This window comes from Phasianus colchicus, chromosome 21 (genome assembly GCF_987193195.1).
Source record: "Phasianus colchicus chromosome 21, bPhaCol1.hap1.1, whole genome shotgun sequence".
NCBI classification, from domain to species: Eukaryota; Metazoa; Chordata; class Aves; order Galliformes; family Phasianidae; genus Phasianus; species Phasianus colchicus.
Window position 1 is genome coordinate 6,418,626 of NC_143456.1, and position 18,851 is coordinate 6,437,476.

The 18,851-nt window shown below is 53.3% G+C and overlaps 3 protein-coding genes across 3 annotated transcripts; 1 reads left to right on the plus strand and 2 right to left on the minus strand.

The window, feature by feature from the left end:
* Position 1: 1 nt before the first annotated feature.
* VTN (vitronectin) lies at positions 2 to 4,272 on the minus strand. The gene is made up of 9 exons (XM_031591697.2): positions 4,122 to 4,272; positions 2,886 to 3,026; positions 2,566 to 2,685; positions 1,813 to 2,154; positions 1,579 to 1,718; positions 1,211 to 1,367; positions 948 to 1,097; positions 302 to 574; positions 2 to 202 (listed from the first exon to the last, which is right to left on the minus strand). Exons 2-9 carry the CDS (start codon positions 2,944 to 2,946, stop codon positions 84 to 86), a joined length of 1,362 nt encoding a protein of 453 aa, XP_031447557.1. The 5' UTR covers positions 2,947 to 3,026; positions 4,122 to 4,272; the 3' UTR covers positions 2 to 83.
* Positions 4,273 to 4,635: 363 nt separating this feature from the next.
* SARM1 (sterile alpha and TIR motif containing 1) lies at positions 4,636 to 11,766 on the plus strand. Its single transcript, XM_031591694.2, has 9 exons — positions 4,636 to 5,233; positions 7,222 to 7,840; positions 8,029 to 8,241; positions 8,329 to 8,420; positions 8,699 to 8,934; positions 9,017 to 9,110; positions 9,339 to 9,528; positions 9,622 to 9,743; positions 9,995 to 11,766. The coding sequence occupies exons 1-9, from the start codon at positions 4,773 to 4,775 to the stop codon at positions 10,122 to 10,124; spliced, it is 2,157 nt and encodes a 718-aa protein (XP_031447554.1). The 5' UTR covers positions 4,636 to 4,772; the 3' UTR covers positions 10,125 to 11,766.
* Positions 11,767 to 13,809: 2,043 nt separating this feature from the next.
* SLC46A1 (solute carrier family 46 member 1) lies at positions 13,810 to 17,221 on the minus strand. The gene is made up of 5 exons (XM_031591332.2): positions 16,958 to 17,221; positions 16,020 to 16,872; positions 15,656 to 15,739; positions 14,664 to 14,820; positions 13,810 to 14,016 (listed from the first exon to the last, which is right to left on the minus strand). Exons 1-5 carry the CDS (start codon positions 17,207 to 17,209, stop codon positions 13,941 to 13,943), a joined length of 1,422 nt encoding a protein of 473 aa, XP_031447192.2. The 5' UTR covers positions 17,210 to 17,221; the 3' UTR covers positions 13,810 to 13,940.
* Between the last annotated feature and the right edge of the window lie 1,630 nt (positions 17,222 to 18,851).

Genomic DNA, 18,851 nt, shown 5'->3' on the forward strand with positions numbered 1-18,851 from the left:
GGACAGACAGACGGACACGGCGCTGGTGGTTTATTTGGGTCTAGCTAGGTGCCGTGCTGCTGGTGGTCGTGGTGGGGCCCTGTTCAGGTGCTCTCCTCATCGGGCTGTGGGCAGTCCAGCCAGTACTGCGCGATGGAGCGCGGGTAGCGGGGCTGCACCAGATCCACGCGCTTGGTGCGCAGGTTGACACGGTAATACTTGTCTGGGAGGGGGGACAGAAGGAGCTGTCAGACCTCGCTGCCAGCCCCACGCTGTCCCAAAGCATCCTCAGCCCCAGGGGGAAACTCTCCCCCAGACTCACCGCCTACAAAGAAGTAGACACTCTGTAGGGTCTCACACTGAGATCCTGACAGCCAGTCTCTTTCGGTGTCGGTAGATTCGGAATCGTTGTTCAGCCAGCCCCAGAAACCCAAATTCAGAGTGCGATGGTTCCTGTACCTCTTGCGGTGGCGACGGGAATTCCTCCTGCGGGGCTGCCGGGATGACACGTAGATCCTGCCGGCCATGGCAGCGTCCAGTCGGTTGGGCACCCCCCGCCAGTCCCTGCTGATGAGCCGTGGGCTGCTCGCCCCGACTGCCAGAAAGCACGAGTTAGAGGGCAGCAACACGTGGGCACCAGCATCTGCCCCATAGACAGCCCCCTGTGCCTGCCCCGTGGCACAGGGATGCTCCAAAGGGTCCCTGGTGCAATGGGATCTGTGTTGGGATCTTGCCCAAATGTAATGTCTCTATGAGTGGACGTGGTGGGGATGGGTTGGTGTTTGGACTCAATGATCTTAGAGTTCTTAATGAGTCTATGGTATTATGAGCGGGCATGGCGAGGAGGGTTGACCGTTGGACTTGATGGTCCTGGAGGTCTATTTCAAAATTAAAGATTTTACCTATGATTCTGTGAATGGACATGGTCAGGAGGGATTGGCGGTTGGACTCGATGTCCCAGCACTTACCCATCCTACTACCGAAGAGGGAAAAGAAAATCTCCTCCCAGCTGTCACGGTTCATGAAGGCGTAGTGGTTGAACACGGTGGAGGGAGAGGACTTATCGCACTCGGCCTGCGTGGGCTGATGGGCGAAGTCATAGGACCAATAGTACTCGCCTAGAGAAAGGATATGGGGTATCACTGTGGTACTCGGGGTTGAGCAGCAGCAGCTGAGGGAGCAGCATCCTGCCCATGGCCTCCATGGGGATCAGGAGGGCTGGCTCTGTTACCCTTGAAGAAGTAGACTCGCTCATTGCCATGATAGCTGTGCGCTGGGAGGGCAAAGGCAGCGTCGATGTCATTGGGGATACCCTCAAAGCCCTCAGAGATGTCACGTGGGTATCCAGAGTCCAGGGCTCCATCATCAAAGCGCCAGTATTGGCTGCCCTGGGGAGGAGCAGGGGGGTTGGCAAGGTGACACTGGGTATGGGTGTGCTGGGCATGGCCATAGGGATTTGGGAACATCCAGTGGTATGTGGATACATTTGTGCTGGGGATGGCCATATGTGGGGACATCCAGAAACTACCACGTGTATGTGGAAGGTCCCAGGGTGGGGAAAGGGGAGGTGGGTGCTGTGACCAGGAGAGCTCTGCTCACCTTGAAGAGATATGTCTTGCCCTGGCAGTTGATGCGTGTGAAGGCTGCGTCAATGGGGCCCTCAATGCCCCACACATCACTGATGAGCTTGGGATAGCCGGGCCGCACGCTGGACTTATCCAACTCATAGAAGTATTTCCCTGGGAAGAGAGAGGAAGAAGGAGGTGGGAGCTGAGCCACCTGCACCAGGTGGCAAGGGAAACATCGAGGTGCTGGAAAAAGGGCTGTGGGTACCTCGGAAAGCATAAAGGGAGCCATTCTTCAGGTCGGTGAAGGCATTGAAAGGTTTCCTGCTGCACAGCTCCTCTGGCTCATCCTCCAAGCTCGGGTTCCCGATCCCATCAGACGTAGTGGTGGTGGTGGTGGTGGTGGGGTGGAGCGTGGGCTCCTCTGTCTCTACTGGTGTCTCCTCAGTGACCGTGTCGACCTCCCGTGTTGGTAACGGGGACGCATGCGGTTCTGTGGGGTGTTCTGTGGGTGCTGGTGCCTCTGTGGGCCCTACTGTGCCAGTGTCAACGGGGAGGTCATAGTCGATGTAATCATCCTCCGGCAAGGCGAAGACATCTCCTCGTGTCACTGTGGAGGGGACAGGTTGGTCGCAGAGCCCCAGGTATCCCCATGCCAGCTATGGTCCTCCCAGGGCACTGAGTGTGATGGGATGTGCCATGGGATCTTGCCCAACCTTCATGATTCTATGAGCAGGCATGGTGGGGAAGGGTTGGTGGTTGGCCCTGTCTATCCTAAAGGTCTTTTCCAACCTTAATGAGTCTACGGGCTTTGAAGTAATGGCAAAGACATCTCTCTGGATCACTGCAGATCCCCAAGTGTCCCCGCACTGGGTATGGGAGTTCCCAGGGTACTGAGTTCTGCAGCACTCTAGTGCCAAACCCCAGTCCTGCCATCGCCCCGTGGACACAGGACACTGTTAGGAACCCTGAAGCCACCGAGGCCGGTGGCAGGGGATATGGATGGCAGCAGGGCTGGTACCTTTGGCTTTGCAGACAGTGGAGTAGTCACTGCAGCAGCTCTGGTAGTAGTTGCAGAGGGTGTCACACTGGCACTTCTTCAAGGCGTTGAAACCCTCATCGCAGCGACCTTCACAGGAGTCTGCAAGAGCACAGAGGGAGCACAGCGGGGTGAAGGTAAACATGATGACATCCCCAACCTCTCCGTGGGCACCCGCGTGGCACTTCTCCCCGCTCCCCCCCATGCAACAAGCTGCGTGATCCAGCAGCAGGGATTTACCCAGGATATCCATACCATCACCCCATCCCCATGGCAGTGAGCAGGGCAGGACTGGGGCTCACCTTCAGCAGCACGTGTCAGGGCAAGCAGGGCCAGCACCAGGACAGGCAGCAGCAGCCTCATGGTGGGCAGCCGGGAGCGCAGCCCTACTGTGACTGAGCAGGATGCAGAGCTGGGGCCCCAGCATCCACTGTTTGCTCAGCCTGCCCCGGAGAAAACAAACAGGGCAAGGTCAGTGCATGGGATGATGGGCAGCGCTCTCCCTCCTGCTCTCCTCCCTTCTCAGCCCACGTCGTGTCTGGGGAAAAGCTCTGTGCATATGCTCACATGTCAGAGGGTTTGGGGATTACTGTCTTGAAGAAAGCCTGGCAGCAGGAAGGGAGACCTGAAGGATGCAGGCAGAATATGGGGCCGCTGCCCAAGGAGTGGGGTTGGGGGTGAGCAGCTATAGGCAGAGGGAAGCGCTGTGCACTTTCGCTACAGTAGGCAAACAAAAGCCCGTGTATTTTGCTCCTCTCGTTCCCTTTCTGACCAAGCTTTTCAGTTACTAATTAATGTCAACTCAGCTCTTTCGGCAGCTCCTGATAACTGCAGGACGGTTATTTAATCGGGGGCAAGGAGCAAATGTGCACGAGGTGACGGTGATCCCACTCTGGCTGTTTCATACTGCTGGGGTGCTGCTGCAGCAGAGCTCCACTGGGGAATGCCTATCCTGGGATGGCCACAGTGCCACTCCAAGTGACAAAATTTGGGGAGAGAAGACAGCCTTGTTGGTTTTTCCCAAGCCAGGCTGGGCACAGCCAGTTCCTGGCATTGGCTGCTCCCTCCCTTGCTGGGAAGACCTCTGGTCTGGTGCCGAGTGAGGTATTCCCAGCTCTGGTTGAGCAACAGGCTTCTCCTGCAGCCCTCTCACCCCACTCCTGCCCTCAGCTGGGGCTGGCACCATCCCCTAGTGCAAGCAAGTGTTGCACTGCCTTCATCCCAACCCCACATGGCCAAGAGTGGGGGTAGACAGAGGGGCTGGGGACCCCCAGGGCAGCAGCAGGGACTGGGCAGCACCAAAACCCCATTACTGATGGGCTCACGCTGAGCTGCTCGCTGCTTCCAGGCTCCCAGCCACCTCCCCACTCTCAGCTCCCACCAATCTCTTGAAACCCTCCCAAGAAGCAAAGCAAAACAAAACAAAGCTCTCTAGGACAAGGCAAAGGGAAGGGCCTGAACTCTGCCCCCTCCACAGCAAAAAACCCTGCATCACAGCACCGCGACCCCTGATAACGACTTATCAAGGAACTGCTTACTGGTTCTGTGCCTCCTTGTTGCCTCCTCTGCTGTCTGATGTCCCTCCCTGCGTCTCTTCTGGGTCCTGGGAGGATTAGAAGTGGCTCTGTGGCATCACAACATCAGCTTGGATTTAAGTCTGGGGCTGAGCTGTTTTTGGAGCTGAGGATTTAAGCTGCTCCTCGCAAAGCATTTCTGCCCTGAGCACGTCTGGCCTGGAAAAAGGAAATAAAAGAGGCCCAGGGTGCCTTGCTCCTTCTTTTATCATGCAAATCCCGAGCCCACCCAAGAGCTGCTCTGAATTTCCCATGCAGCAGTTACTCAGCGCAGCGCACGATGTGAAACGCGTCCAAAATGCGGTGCCACGGCCGCCACGGCGCTCCCTTCCCCAGGGACGACCATAGAGGTCCCCGGGGCATATGGGGAGGGGGGACATGGGGACAGCGGGGCTGGGCAGGGGCTGCGTGCAAGAGGAGGGCCCTGGGCATAGGGGGGGGCTGCAGCGGGGTGAGCCCCTCCTCGCAGAGGCGGCGCTTGGATTGGGTGACATCAGCTGCGGGCGAGCAGGGATGCTGAGCGTGGCTCTGCCATCGGGTCCCCACCCTGCGTCCCCAAAAAGGAGTCCTGCCTGGGTGGTGCCAGCGGGCGGGCTGAGGATGCTGCGCTAAGGGATGTCGATGGTGCTCACCCTGCTCGTCTCCGTCCATCGGCTGTGCCGGCGGCTCTTCGCCATGTCTGGTGCGGAGAGGTTGGCGGTACCCGAGTGCGTGAGCCAGGCGGGATGCTGGGCTGCAGGCGGCTCCAGGGAGCGCTGCGAGGTTTCTCCCGGGGTGAATTCAGACATACGGGCGGCTCTGGAGCGGATCCTGCCCGCCCTGCAGCGCTCCATCGCCAGCGCCAAGCAGGCTGAGGGCCCTGCTGAGATGGGGAAAGCCATCGCTGAGATCTTCCAGCTGGTAGAGGAAGCCTGGGGGATGCCCACGCTGGGCAGGGATGTGGCCAAAGCACTGTGTGATGCCATCCGCCTGGAGGGAGGCCTGGACCTGCTGCTCAACCTGCTCCACACAGCCGAGCTGGAGACCAAGTGCCAGGCGGGGCAGCTGCTGGAGCAGATCTTGGTGGCAGAGAACAGGTGAGTCCATCAGGAGCCACTCATAACCCTTAGATTTCTGAGTGCTCCCAGTACCTCCCCCCTGCATGCATGCAGGGTTCACAGCTTACTGCCCCAGCGCAGGGGATGCTGGCATGGAGTTGGGAAGTTCTATGGGCCACCCCAGCCCAGCTGTCCCTAAGAAACCCTTTGGGAGATCTGGGTGGTTTGTCTGCATCAGGGCATCTCACTCCAAGGAGGAATGACACAGCTGCCCCCTAACCATAACCATAGCAGGAGGAGGAGGAGGATGAAGCTATTTCCCAGAGACTTCCTGCTGCTGACCAGTGAAGGCCGTAGGTTGGTGGCCATGGGAGCACCCAACTCATGGCTCTATGGAAGCTGGAGGTGAATGTGCTGTGCCACAGGACAGGTGAGAGGTGTCAGGCTGTGCTGGAGCAGCATCACCAATGGGGTGGAAGCATGAGGGCGTGCACCAGCATGTGTACACGTGGCACCCAGCACCACCCAGTGCACCGCTCACATCACCGAAGTGTTTCTCCCCATTCTGTGATCACTGTTCAACCCTTTAGCTAAAACTCTGCCATACTCCTGCAGCTCTGCTTGTTGGGATTGGTGCCCCAAACCATTGCTTAGGGAACATGCTGAGAAATCCTGGCCAGAGTTGAGGGTCTTGCTCCAGTTCTGTGTGCAGTGTATCTCACTCCTAGATCGAGGACTCACAGCTCAGCCTTTGCTGTGTGCTGCACAAAGAAGCAGAGCTAAATAGGGAAAGCCCATTAGAGTGAATTAATCCCAGGAGCCTCCGTGGCACGGTCAGAATGCAGCACTCAGCTGTCTGCTAGGCGAGTGCCAGAGCTGCTGCAGGAACAGTTGGAGGCCCCCTGCCCCATCGATAAGTGGGGCCCATGTCACCACCCACCACAGCCAGGCTGGCAGCCAGCCCAGGGCACAGGCTTTGTTTCCAGAGCTCTCCATGGCGTTGGCTGCCAAATCCAACCCAAGGTCAGCACCAGTCACATGGCTGCAGCCTTCCCAGAAGTGCTGGTGCCCCCAGCCTGGAACTGCTCGGGCTTAGACCCCGTGACCCAGCAGCAGAGTGTCTGCATCAGGGCATCTCACTCCAAGGAGGAATGACAGCTGCCCCCTAACCACAGCTGTCCCTCTTCCTCACCCTTTTGGCATGGCCCCATCCAGCTGTCCCCTTCCAAGAGGGGGACAGGGCTGCAGAGTGGCTGTGTCTCAGCGTGCAGGGGACTATGCTGAATGTGGACAGGGTTAGGATGGGATCTGCTGCCTGTGCCGATCTGCAAAGTTGCTGCTGTTGGTGGCACAGGGCCAGACCTGCCATTGCTGCATGCTGTCATTGGCAGCAGTTGTTCAGCCAGGTCCTCAGCTTGGTAGCAACACAGGGAGCAGTGAGCTCTGGCTCAGAGGCAAATGAGTTTTCACCTGGAGCATGACGAAGGGAGCCTATAAACAGGAGGGGAGTCAAATCTTTGAAAGGGTAGATAACAGCAGGACAAGGGGAAATGCTTTTAAGTTGAGGGAGGGAAGATTTAGGTTGGATGTCAGGGGGAAGTTCTTTACTATGATTGTGGTGAGGTGCTGGAACAGCTCCCCAGAGAGGCTGTGGATGCCCCATCCCTGGAGGTGTTCAAGGCCAGGTTGGATGGGGCCCTGGGCAGCCTGGTCTGGTATTAAATGGGGAGGATGGTGGCCCTGCCTGTGGAGATTCATGATCCTTCCAACCCAGGCCATTCTGTAATTCTGTGATATTCCTAGCCTGCCATTAGCCCACCCTGTGATGCTGATTGTTATGTGTGTCTCACCTGGAGCAGATGAGCGCAGCACATGAGGCTGTGCACCCCTCACCCTGCACCTGGAGCTCTTTCATTTCTGCAGCTGGCAGCATATCTGGCAGCTGTGCTCCATGGATCAACATCTGGTTGTCATGGCACGAACACCACCATGGTACAAGGGGTCCTTATGGGATCTTCTCCCTGCAGGGACCGGATTGCCCGGATTGGTCTAGGCGTGATCCTGAACCTAGCCAAGGAGCGAGACGTTCCCCAGCTGGCTCAGAGCGTCTCTGGCATCCTGGAGCACATGTTCAAGCACACTGAGGAGACCTGCTCCCAGCTCATCTCTGATGGGGGCCTGGATGCCATTCTCTACTGGTGTCGCTGGACAGATCCCGTGGTGCTGCGGCACTGTGCCATGGCCTTGGCCAACTGTGCCATGTATGGTGGGCAGGGTAACCAGCGCCTGATGATCAAGAAGAAGGCAGCCGAGTGGCTTTTCCCGTTGGTGTTCTCAAGAGATGATGAATTCATCCGCCTGCACGCCTGCCTGGCCATCGCCGTGCTGGCCACCAACAAGGAAATTGAGAAGGAGGTGGAGCGCTCGGGGACGCTGGCTCTGGTGGAGCCGTTCATTGCCTCACTGGATCCGGAGCAGTTTGCGTGTGATATGCTGGGGAGCAGTGACAACAGCCAGGGCAGGACAGCTGAGGACCTGCAGCGCTTGGTCCCCTTGCTGGACAGCTCACGGTTGGAGGCGCAGTGCATCGCTGCCTTCTACCTGTGCACCGAGGCTGCCATCAAGGCCAGACAGAAGAAAACAAAGGTAAAGGGTAGGTTGGAAGGAGAGGTAAAAGGTAGGTTGGCTGGAGGGAAGGATGTGCAAAAGGGCAGCGATGCAACAACCGTGTCCCGATGTCCTCTGTGCTCCTTGAGCTCACTAAGTGCCCCAGCCTCAGGTTGTGGGCAGGAGGAGGGGAAGCCAAGTGATGCCTCTTCCTACTGTGCCTGCAGGTTTTCAGTGAGACTGGGGCCACGCAGAGCCTCAAGAGAGTGGTTTGTTACTCCACCAGCAGCACGACCTCCTCCCTGGCCAAAAAGGTGCTGCGTCTGATAGGGGAGGAGGTGCCCCGACGCATCCTGCCCACTGTTCCCAACTGGAAGCCCTGTGAGGTGCAGACGTGGCTGCAGCAGATTGGATTCACCAAGTTCTGTCCAAACTTCCTGGTAGGGTTGTGTGCCGGGTAGGGACATCTGTGGGCAGAACCTGGATTTCCTTGGTAGGGCCTTTCCAGCCTTGATTTCACTTGGCAGGAGCATCAGGTGGATGGGGACATTCTGCTGAGGCTGACAGAAGAGGAGCTGCAGGAGGACCTGGGGATGGGCTCCAGCATCACCCGAAAGAGGTAGGAGTGCTCCCACCTATGGCATAGAAATCACAGAGGGTCCTACAGGTTACCCAGAAGGACACAGACTTACCTGAGCCCTCCTCCCTTAGCTGAGCTCCTCTGCATCCTGAGGATCTGCAGCCACACGGCTGCTTGCCTCCATTTACATTTTTCCTTCTACACCATGACATGTTGGTATGCTCTCTCCTAAAGACATGGAATCAAACACCTCCAGGTCCTGCCTGGACTAGCAGCACCCCATCTCCACTCCATGCTTCCATTCATTGCCCTGCCAGGTTTTTCCGGGAGCTGACAGAACTGAAAACCTTCGCCAACTACTCCACCTGCGACCGCAGCAACTTGGCCGACTGGCTGGGTAGCATCGACCCCATGTTCCGCCAGTACACCTACAACCTGCTGACCTGTGGCATCAACCGCAACTTCCTGCACCGCGTGACGGAGCAGCAGCTGCAGGAGGACTGCCACATCAGCACCGGCTTCCACCGCATCCGCATCCTCTCTGCTGCAAGGGGTGCGTGAGCACGGAGGGTTGGTTGGGGGAAGAGGTTGGTTGGGCACGTTTAATTGTTTTCATTGCTGTTGGCTCTGCTTAGAAACGCTTCATTCTCCTATAACGTCGCAAACGGCATCTGATGGGACCGATGTATTTATCAGCTACCGGAGGAGCTCGGGGTCGCAGTTGGCCAGGTGAGTCCCACGTCCAATGGACAGCACTGTGGTGCTGGAATTGATTCAATGCATGGTGAAGGAGCTCATTTCCTGTCCCATCGCCTCCATCCTCCTCTCTTTGGCACTGATTTACCTTTTTTCATGTGGCCCTGGTGGAGGTCACAACAGGGAACCCAAAGACAGTCTGGGCTGGCAGCAGGCATCTCCAGCACTGTGCCACTCGCTGTCCTCTCCTCTCACCCTCAGTCTGCTGAAGGTCCACCTGCAGCTGCATGGCTTCAGTGTCTTCATCGACGTGGAGAAGCTGGAAGCAGGGAAATTTGAGGACAAGTTGACCCAGAGCGTCCTGAGAGCCCGCAACTTCGTGCTGGTCCTCTCGCCCCACGCGCTGGATAAGTGCATGGCAGACCCTGAGTGCAAGGACTGGGTGCACAAGGTGAGGGATGCGACACAGGGAGCACGGTGGGTGCTGGAGCAGGAGGTGATGGGTTGATGTGGCCATGCCCTGAGCACCTGTGTGTTCCTGCAGGAGATTGTGACAGCCCTGAACTCTGGAAAGAACATTGTCCCCGTCACAGATCATTTTGAGTGGCCTGATCCAGAAACACTTCCCAAGGACATGAGGGCTGTCCTGAAATTTAATGGCATCAAGTAAGTAAGGGGGATCTCTGCCACGCTGTTGGCTCCTTAACTTGCATAAACAGCGATAAAGAGCATGAGGCAGCTGGGAGAAGCAACAAGGGAGGCAGCAGAGGCCAAAGGGGAACTGAGTCACTCTGGGTATTTCAGAGCATGAGGGACCAAAGGCTCACGCATCTCCTGTGGAGAAAAGGGGAGCTGCACTGAGCCAGCTTGTGGCATCTCAACAGAAAACTCAGCTCCCATTTTTCTCCCCAACGCAGGTGGTCCCACGAGTACCAAGAAGCCACCATCGACAAAATCATCCGCTTCCTCCAGGGCCGCTCCTCCCGGGACTCCTCAGCAGGGTCAGACAATGGCTTGGACTGTTCCCCTCTCATCGGGCCAACCTAGAAACAGGACAGAGGCCACATCCCCTCCAGAGACACGCAGGTGACCCCTTTTGATGTGGGGCCCAATTTCTCCCATAGGTTTTCCTTATCCCAGTAGCGCCCCTTCCCCTCCCTCCCGCAGGACCTGACCCACCTCCTGACTCGAGATGAGGCCGGGGGCAGCCCTGGGGAGGACAGGCTGCCCTCCAAATCCTCATCCAGAGTGGTGGCATCTCCCAAGGATGCAAAGCAGGGGGATTGTTGGGTTACAATGCAAGAGGATACAGAATGGAGAGAGCAGTGCAGAGAAAACAGCCCATCATTGTGCTCATAAGGTGAAGGCAGGAATGGGCAAATAAAGTTAAGCCCTCACCAAGTCCCTGTGTTTGGGGAAGATAACACGTGCAAGGCTTCTAAACCACTCGGCAGGAACTTTCTCTTCCCTGGGGATATATATTCTAAGAGCTCTTCCCCTCTTTGAGGCCTTTCCCTCCTGATGCTGCAAAACCACTTTGTGCTCTTAGCTCTGCTGGCTGAAGTTTGGCTTTAGATCATGAGAAGTTTCCAAAGGGCTTTTGCAAAAAGTGCTTTTAAAACAACACCCTCCTCTCCATCTGAAACCTCAGCATTACCACACTGTCAGATGTATTTATACATACAGCACAGGAGGCTGAACTGGGACTCTGGAAGTTTATCCATGCAGATATGGAAGATGCTAAATGCTGTACTGTGGAGATATGATACACTGGCTGTATTTTATTCTGTGGTTGCTGCTCCATGGCACATGTCTAGAACATTCAGGTTGGAAAAGACCTCTCAGATCTCCAAGTCCAAACCCAACCCACCCCACCATGCCCACTGCCCATATCCCTCAGTGCCACATGCCCATGGCCCTGGAACACCTCCAGGGATGGAGACTCCCCCACCTCTCTGTGTAGCTGTGCCATTGCATCATCACTCCTCCCCCCTGCTTTCCCTGAAGCCTCACTACCTGCCCTAACTAGCAGGAACACACGTTGCCTTTTGGCTTAGATCCATGAAGGTTTCATAAAAAATAAAAATAAATTCTGATGCTTAATCAGAGCTTTATAGATTGCTCTTATCAGCTCACAGTTAATGGCATCTTTGCTCCCCAGTGAAAGGTTAATAGCTGTATCTGCCCGGCACTCATCAGACACAGTGCTGAGAAAACCAATGCATGAGCCCAAAGGTGAATCTGCCAAAGCATACCAGCAACATGTGAACTGCTTCAGGAAAAAATCTTGACTAACTTACTGAAGGTCAAGGCCTCCACAGCCATTAAAGGACCTCCACTCAAACACTGCAGAGGACTCTCCTTCCTACAATAACACACAATATGATTTTGTATCATTTCCCAGGAGCTCTCTAGCATTCATCCTCCCCATGCACCACTCAGTGTAGAGAAGTTCTACCAGCCCCCTGGACTTGGGTGTCTCAGCCACATGAGATCCCAATCTCTACCCATTTCCCTGTTGTGTGATTATCTTCACCCTCATGAACTCACTCTGCTTTTGACAGAACACCCCGTACTCAGTCACTCCCAGCCTCAGCAGGCACTCCAAGGAGATAAACACATTGTTTGTTCTCTCTCCACCGTGTCATGTCAAAAAGTTGTTCTACAAATAAATATGGTTTACACTCTAAATCTCAACCTCTGTGCCACGTGCTTTTCTCTCTGTAGAGAAAACATTTCCTCTCTTACTGTCTCAGTCTCTCATCCTCTGCTGGGGTGTGATGCACACTCTCCAAGCACAATTCTCTGCAGGGACCCACATTTTGGTCTGTCTTTGCACGGGCTGATGGAGCTCACTGCATTACAGGGACTCGACCTGCTGTCTGCAGGTAGATCATGTCTTTGCTTGCAGTTCTTGGAGGGGAGCCTAGAAAAACTTCAATTTTCTAAATAGACCATAATAGTTCCTATTGAATTTCTCCGTTGCAGGCACGCTGACACAAAAGCAGAGCTGAGCCAGCACACCAGTTTCACTTCACTGCACAACGTTTAGCTGTTACTATTGGATGCCATGGAATCTGTTGGTAGATCTACAGACTCATGGACTCCACAGGTTCAGCTACGTGCAACCTTGACAGCATGCCCTGCTCCTGGAGGAAGCTAATCCAGGGCTTGGCCCACGAAATCAAACCACATCGCTCCAACCTCCATCCATTGGCACAGCCACCCGGACCAAGTGGTGTAACACAAAGTTCCTCCCTACTTCTCCACTTCCTTACTCCCCGATTCTATTTTTATCACCCACTCTTAATGATGCATAAATATCATAAGGGAACAAAGTGATGCATAAGCATTTCGCACGCATGGTTAAGGACAGAGCAAGGAAGGGCGAATCTCATCAACAGCTGCAAGAGAAGAGCAATCTTTTGAAGAGCCATAAAAGAAAATGGGGGTTTTATTCACTCTGAAAGTAATCTGAGTGCTAAGCAATTTCACATTATTGCAGACATCTGAACTCTGTGTTCAACGCAGTGTACACAGAACTGATGGTTTATGGCAGCGTGAAGAAAATAGGATTGAAGCAATATAGTTAATGCTTTGAAAAGCACAATTACAAATACCATGAATGTGGAGGTTTGCTTGTTGGCATCAACGTGTCCTGAGAAGGGCAGACGTGAAGTCACTGGCAAAAAAAATCATGCCCCTTAAAAGAATTTTTACTTCCAAAGACATTTATACTGTTCCCTTAGCAGCTCAACCCAACACACCGTGGTCTGATGAGGAAGGAATGCTTCTGGCTCTGGCATTTGATTTCACAATCACAGAATCATTCAGGTTGGAAAAGTGCTCTCAGATCCCCAACCCACCCCATTGACCACATTCCTCAGTGCCACATCTCCATGGCACCTGAACCACCTCCCTGGGCAGCTGTGCCGTTGTATCACCACTCTTGCTGAGAATAAATTTTTCCTAATATCCAACCTGAGCTGGTGTGAGCTGCACACAGACCAACATGCCACTGGCACTCATAGCAACAAACACTTCTAGCACATTTTCTCCTTCTCCAGACCACTACGAAGCTAAAGCTGTGAACAAGGACAGCAACAGCACTCCCACGGAAAACTGTTGGTCTGCAACACTCCTATGACTTTTAATCACAACACACTGATTTGGAGCACAGATGTGCTTTAAGCAGAACACTGTTGGGCTACCTCACCCTGCAAGCTCTGGTCTGGGCTTCACCCACACCAACAGCTCATCTGCTGCACACTGTGGTACTCAGAGGAGAGTACCAGTTAAGCCAGAATTCAACTCTCTCTCATTATCCATCCCCACCCTCACCTTACAAACCAAACTCAACCCAAACCTTCCCAACTCAACTCAACTCAACTCAACCCAACTCAACCCAACTCAACCCAACCCAATTAAATCCAACCAATTTCAACCCAAACAAAAACCCAACTCAACCCAACCAAATTAAACCCAACCAAGCAATTTCAACCCAAACAAACCCTACTCAGCCCAATCCAACCCAACCAACCAAACTCAGCCAACCCAACCAAACCCAATCCACACAAACCCAACCCAACTACTACTGGACTTGCAAATGACCACTGATTGCTTTTACTCTTGATTGGCTTTTGAGCAGTCCCTTGAGTTCTCTGTAATGAGGAGATATTCACATCTGCACATCAACTTTTCCCTGGCTCTCAGAGCCATGACTTCCAACTTTGGGGCATTTAAAATCAGTGAGGACAACCAAGGTGTCCCTCACACACTGATCTGCTCTGCGAGTGAAGAACAAAGAGCAGCCTATGGACAGACACTGCCAGAATGGCCAATTCCTCATTGCTAAGCTGCTGCTCAGCCATCTGCAGGGGACGAGGAAGCATCTGAGAAGTGGGTGTACTGAAGGTTGGAGTCCTGGATTTCTATCCACCTAAGAAAGAAAGAAAGAAAGAAGTAACAGTCAGTGCTAGGAAGGCACACTGAGACTGAAGTCAGCTTTAAAGTTTCAAAGGAACAGAACAAAACGATCCTGCCAGGAGCTGTTGCACTTCTATCACAAGCCTCAATGTATTTTCTCTTCCAGGGCATTCCTTTCTTATCATGACAAAACTTTTGCTTTAATTAGTAGAGAAACAATTGAACAGAGACTCCTATGAGAACTCGATCTCTTCCATAAAGGAGGAATTGCAAACTCAACTGCAGATTTTGGATTCTGTTCTAAGAGTGGAATGAGAGTTGGAAGGTCTCTGAGCATGGACCACCACATTTCTCAGGCTGTAGGTTTATTGCTAGGACTTAGGCCAGAAGAAAAGGAGGTGGAAATTAGGGATATGGTTAGTGAGCATGGTGGTGATGGATTGGTGACTGGACTTGGTGATCTTAGAGGTCTTTCCCAACCTCAATACGTTCTATTATTCTGTGAAATGAACCTGCATCTCTGCTGATGGGGGCCCTGAACACTTTCCCATAAGCAAACTGAAAACAAGCGTTTTTGAGCCCTGATCCTAAGACTAAATAATCATCCTTATATTACACTCCACAATTTCTATGGAAGTTTAGAAATCTGAAGTAAGTTACCCCATGATAGCTGCTGGAATAAGGAGAACGATGGCCCCAAAAAGAAAGGGGAATCCCTTCATGAAGTGCAAGGTGGAAGGGTAGAGGGAGTTGAACACCCCTGTAGCCACAAGTGAGCACAGCCCTTCCACGCAGGCAATAGAGGCAAAGAGTGCACCTGCAAAGATACAAGATGTCAGTGGTGAGAGAGCCACGTAACAACACCAACACCGAGATTTCCAAACATGGCACCACAGGAGCTGACCAGGAACGTTATCTATCAGCTGGATTACCAATGCTTCAGAAAGGGTTATCTAAATCTGTTTACTGCCAGGCACATCTTATCGCTTGTTAAACATTAAGTGCAGCAGAGGGCTGCATTTTATAGGCTTAGCATCATAAATCTGGTATCAAGTGTGTACCACCTTCATTCTTCAATAATGCAAGAAATCCAATTTTGCAAAGTCACCCTCGGGTCTATCCCATCTCACTTCCCCCCTCCCTGCCTGCAGAAGCATTTCCACGCAGTGTGTAACACCAAGTGCAAGCCTTTCTAATGAATTCCCAGACAAAAGGCAAACACACTCCTCCTCGGGGTTATCCATGATCTTTCACCATGGTCAATGATATAACCCTCTAACAACGCTAAGTTTCTTCCCACTGTTACTGATCTACAGAGAAAAGTCATGGCCAGGGAAATCACTAATATCCACTTGTTATATAATCCATTTAACTCTTGCTCCTCAAACCCTTTGAAACGAATTGATGAGCGTGAATGCAGTGTTTTCCATCTTGCTTTCTATTTTTTGTCCTCATCTTGAAAATGCAGTGCGCCTAAATGGACGAATATTGACAACTTCAAGCATCACCCTAACCTTGAGGGTGAACGCATCGGCACAGGAGTCCAGAGGAGTTAGGGAAGTACTAACCCACCAAAGCAGTTTGGTTTCAATGTCCCACCAAGGCAAGTGCTTTGGGACATGGCTTCAGTGCACTTAAGGCCAACTCCTTACCCTGCTCCGTCTCACTGACCAGCTTGGAGAGCTTGGCTCTGATAACTGGAGTAGCTGCCATGGACAGGAACATAATCCCATAACCTGTAAGCAAGATATGGTACATTAGGGAAAGCTCAACTGAAGTTGTGTTGAGTTAAAATCATAGAATCACAGATTAAGGTTGGAAAAGATCTCTAAGATCATAGAGTTGAATCACCAACTCATCCCTATCATGCCTGCTAAGCTGTGTTGGTCAGTTGGACTCAATGATCCATATGGATCCCTTCCAGCTTGGGATATCCCATGACTCTGTGATTCTATGATCAACTGGCATCTCCAAGCTACGCCCCCAAGATGCAAGGATTTAAGAGCTCTGAGTCACCTGTAAACATCAGTGCTGTTGTAGTAGCAAGAGAAATCACCACCAGCCCAGCAATATTGGAGATGAGTCCTATCTCTGCCACCCAGGTGTCCTCCAGGCAGAGCTGCAGCAGCCGCAGCCCCCCCAGGCTGCTCAGGTACACCAGGTAGCTGGCAGCTGAGCCGTACCCAATGAGATCCGAGGCCCAGCAGAGAGGGGAGCCAAGTTCATACAAGACGTAGAGGTCTTTGGTTCCGAAATGGACAGTGACAAGAAGAAAGAAAGCCAAAGAGTAGAGGGCAAGCTTCCTCCTTGAAGTCAGGTTTTCCGGGGCCGTGTACAGCTTGTAGACAGCCTTGTAGTGTTGGAGAGTCAACAGCTTGGCCGCTCTGCGCTGCTTCACCGTTTCCTGCAGACACAGAGCAGCATAGAGGGCAGCGGCGAGGCTGGCGGCGAGCACCAACCAGAAGGGGTTGATGTAACCCTCAGCTTTACGCCACTGGCCACCACCAAGGCTGGCCACCATGCCTGCCACGCCAAGGCAGGCCTCGAGGATGGCCACGCGGAAGGTGCGGGCTCGCTGGTCGCTGCTATCGGCTATGGAAGCGAAGCAGCCGGCCAGGATCAGGTTGTAGTCCCCCAGGAGACCGCTGACGATGCGCCCTAGGAGCAGGTAAGCAACGTGCAGCCGCAGGTACATGACCAGGAGGTACACGGCCGCCTGCATCGCCATGCCCACCGCCGGCAGTACCAGCACCGGCCGCCGGCCCACGCTGTCGCTCCACGGCCCGAAGAGAGTCACCGAGAACAGCCCCACCAAGAAACCCCCCAGATTGATGTAGAGGTTCCAATGGGCGACCAACGCTTCCACCTCCTGAAAGAAAAACGCACAGTGATGATGGGGAGGCGGGCACGGCCATCCCAACAGCTCCCCGCCGCCCTCCCCCAGCGTTCCCCACCTCCCGCAGCGGCTCGACGGCTCCGCTGCCGTTCCCGCAGCCGTCGGGGCTGCTGCCATTGGGGCCGACGTAACCGCGCTCGGCCCCCAGCCGATCCCATAGGTATTGGGTGGCCAGCGGGCCCTGCAAACCGAGAGCCAGCGTGGCGAGGAAGAGCAGAGGCTCCACGGAGGGAGCGAGGAGGCAGCGGCGGGCGGGGGGCGGCGGTGCGGTGGGGGTGGCGGCGCTGGGGGACTCCGACGGGGCGGCCATGGCTGCGGAGGAACGGGCGGAGAGACCGATAGAGCGGCCCCACCCCCGGCTCCGCCCCATAGATGGGAGTGGGGAGGATCCGAGGGAAGCGCTGCTTTTGCGGGTTTTGGTCCTTCGGGCGTCTTTTTGCGTTGCTGGGAGTCCCTGCTTGTGGGTTTCTGAGCAGTGATTAAAGGTATTTCGATTCCCAGCTTGATGCTGTGCTGATCTTCGAGCTTTAGTCAGCCATTTAGACGCACGAGAACCTGGGAAAATACGTTAGAACCTGGGAAATGGGGTAGTTAGCAACGTGTAATCAGCTTGATTAGTTTTATAGGATCACAGAGTGGTTGGAGTTGGAAGGGACCCCCAGAGGCCATCTGGTCCCAGTGCCTGCAATGCACAGGGACACCCACAGCTCCATCAGTGCTCAGAGCCCTCCAGCCTGACCCCAGGGACTGCAGGGATGGGCACCACCACCTCTGGGCAATATGTGTCAATGCCTCACCACCCTTATCCTAAACAACGGTTTCTTTTATCCAATCTAAATCAGGGTTTGGTGCCTCGAAGACCAGATCTGTAAACAAAGAACCAGTGCTTTAAATCAACACTTTCAAAACACAATTCAGAGTATGAGATTAACCCGTTTACAGAAACTGGAGTAGTCCCAAGTTACTGTAAACTGACATCACTCTTTCAACACCACTGAGGGAGTGTTAACCACAGCATCACAGAACCATTCAGGTTGGAAAAGACCTCTCAGATCTCCAAGTCCAAACCCAGCCCACCTCCACCATGCACACATCCCTCAGTGCCACATCTCCACAGCTCTCAAACACCTCCAGGAATGGGGATCCCAGAACTCCATGGGCAACTGTGCCAAAGCATCACCACTCTTTGGAGAAGAAGTTTTTCCTAATACCCACCAGAAGCTTTTGGTGGAGCTACCATCAGATGACCCAAGGTCTTTGTTTCTCTTCTCTCTCTGCCTGACCAAGCTATAAAACAGAGCTGTGACAATTAATACCAATGAAATGGAAACATCACCATTATCTGAAAGCTACACAGGCATGGTCTACCAAATAAAGACACCCAGGTGCCATTAGCAGGATGCTCCCTTTGAAACTAACAGCTTCCACTCAGTTCCTGTCTACTTACAGAATCAAATAATTCACTGTTGGAAGTTTTTGTGCAATTGGGACCAAAATTGCCACCAATTTCCCAGATTTCCCAAGTTCACTTTCAATAATAATAATAATAATAATAATAATAATAATAATAATAATAAATAATAATAATTGCCCTATGAGCTATCACAGCTGTGCCTAAAAAATCTGATAGATAGGAAAGGTGAAAAGCCCATAGCCTGATGCTTGCAGTTTTTGGCATTGTAGCCAAGCCTTGCCCAATGCATTCACACACAACAGGCCAAGTCAGGAGGAGTTATTACTTTCCCTCTTTAGCCCAAGGCATTTCGTATAACATACCGACCTGTTCTGGGTGGCCAGAATCTTCACCCTTTAAACAGAGTAGAAGGAAATTGTTGTGAAGTTTCTGCTCTTTTTTTATGGGAGATGCCTACTGAAAGAAGGCGTGACGAAAGATCAACACTTGCACAAAGTGAAGAACCTCTCAGGATGCTTTTGAAGAACGACTTGGGCGC

Bases quoted from the DNA above. Each gene is read 5' to 3' on its own strand.
- VTN (XM_031591697.2), bottom strand. From the start codon at position 2,946: ATGAGGCTGCTGCTGCCTGTCCTGGTGCTGGCCCTGCTTGCCCTGACA. The intron at 1,719-1,812 runs GTACCCACAGCC...CTCTCTTCCCAG, and splicing joins CTCCCTTTATGCTTTCCGAG to GGAAATACTTCTATGAGTTG. The intron at 203-301 runs GTGAGTCTGGGG...CCCCCCTCCCAG, and splicing joins TGTCTACTTCTTTGTAGGCG to ACAAGTATTACCGTGTCAAC.
- SARM1 (XM_031591694.2), top strand. From the start codon at position 4,773: ATGTCGATGGTGCTCACCCTGCTCGTCTCCGTCCATCGGCTGTGCCGG. The intron at 5,234-7,221 runs GTGAGTCCATCA...TTCTCCCTGCAG, and splicing joins ATCTTGGTGGCAGAGAACAG to GGACCGGATTGCCCGGATTG. The intron at 9,744-9,994 runs GTAAGTAAGGGG...TCCCCAACGCAG, and splicing joins CTGAAATTTAATGGCATCAA to GTGGTCCCACGAGTACCAAG.
- SLC46A1 (XM_031591332.2), bottom strand. From the start codon at position 17,209: ATGGCCGCCCCGTCGGAGTCCCCCAGCGCCGCCACCCCCACCGCACCG. The intron at 16,873-16,957 runs GTGGGGAACGCT...TTTTTCTTTCAG, and splicing joins CCGTCGAGCCGCTGCGGGAG to GAGGTGGAAGCGTTGGTCGC. The intron at 14,821-15,655 runs GTAAGGAGTTGG...GTATCTTTGCAG, and splicing joins GGTCAGTGAGACGGAGCAGG to GTGCACTCTTTGCCTCTATT.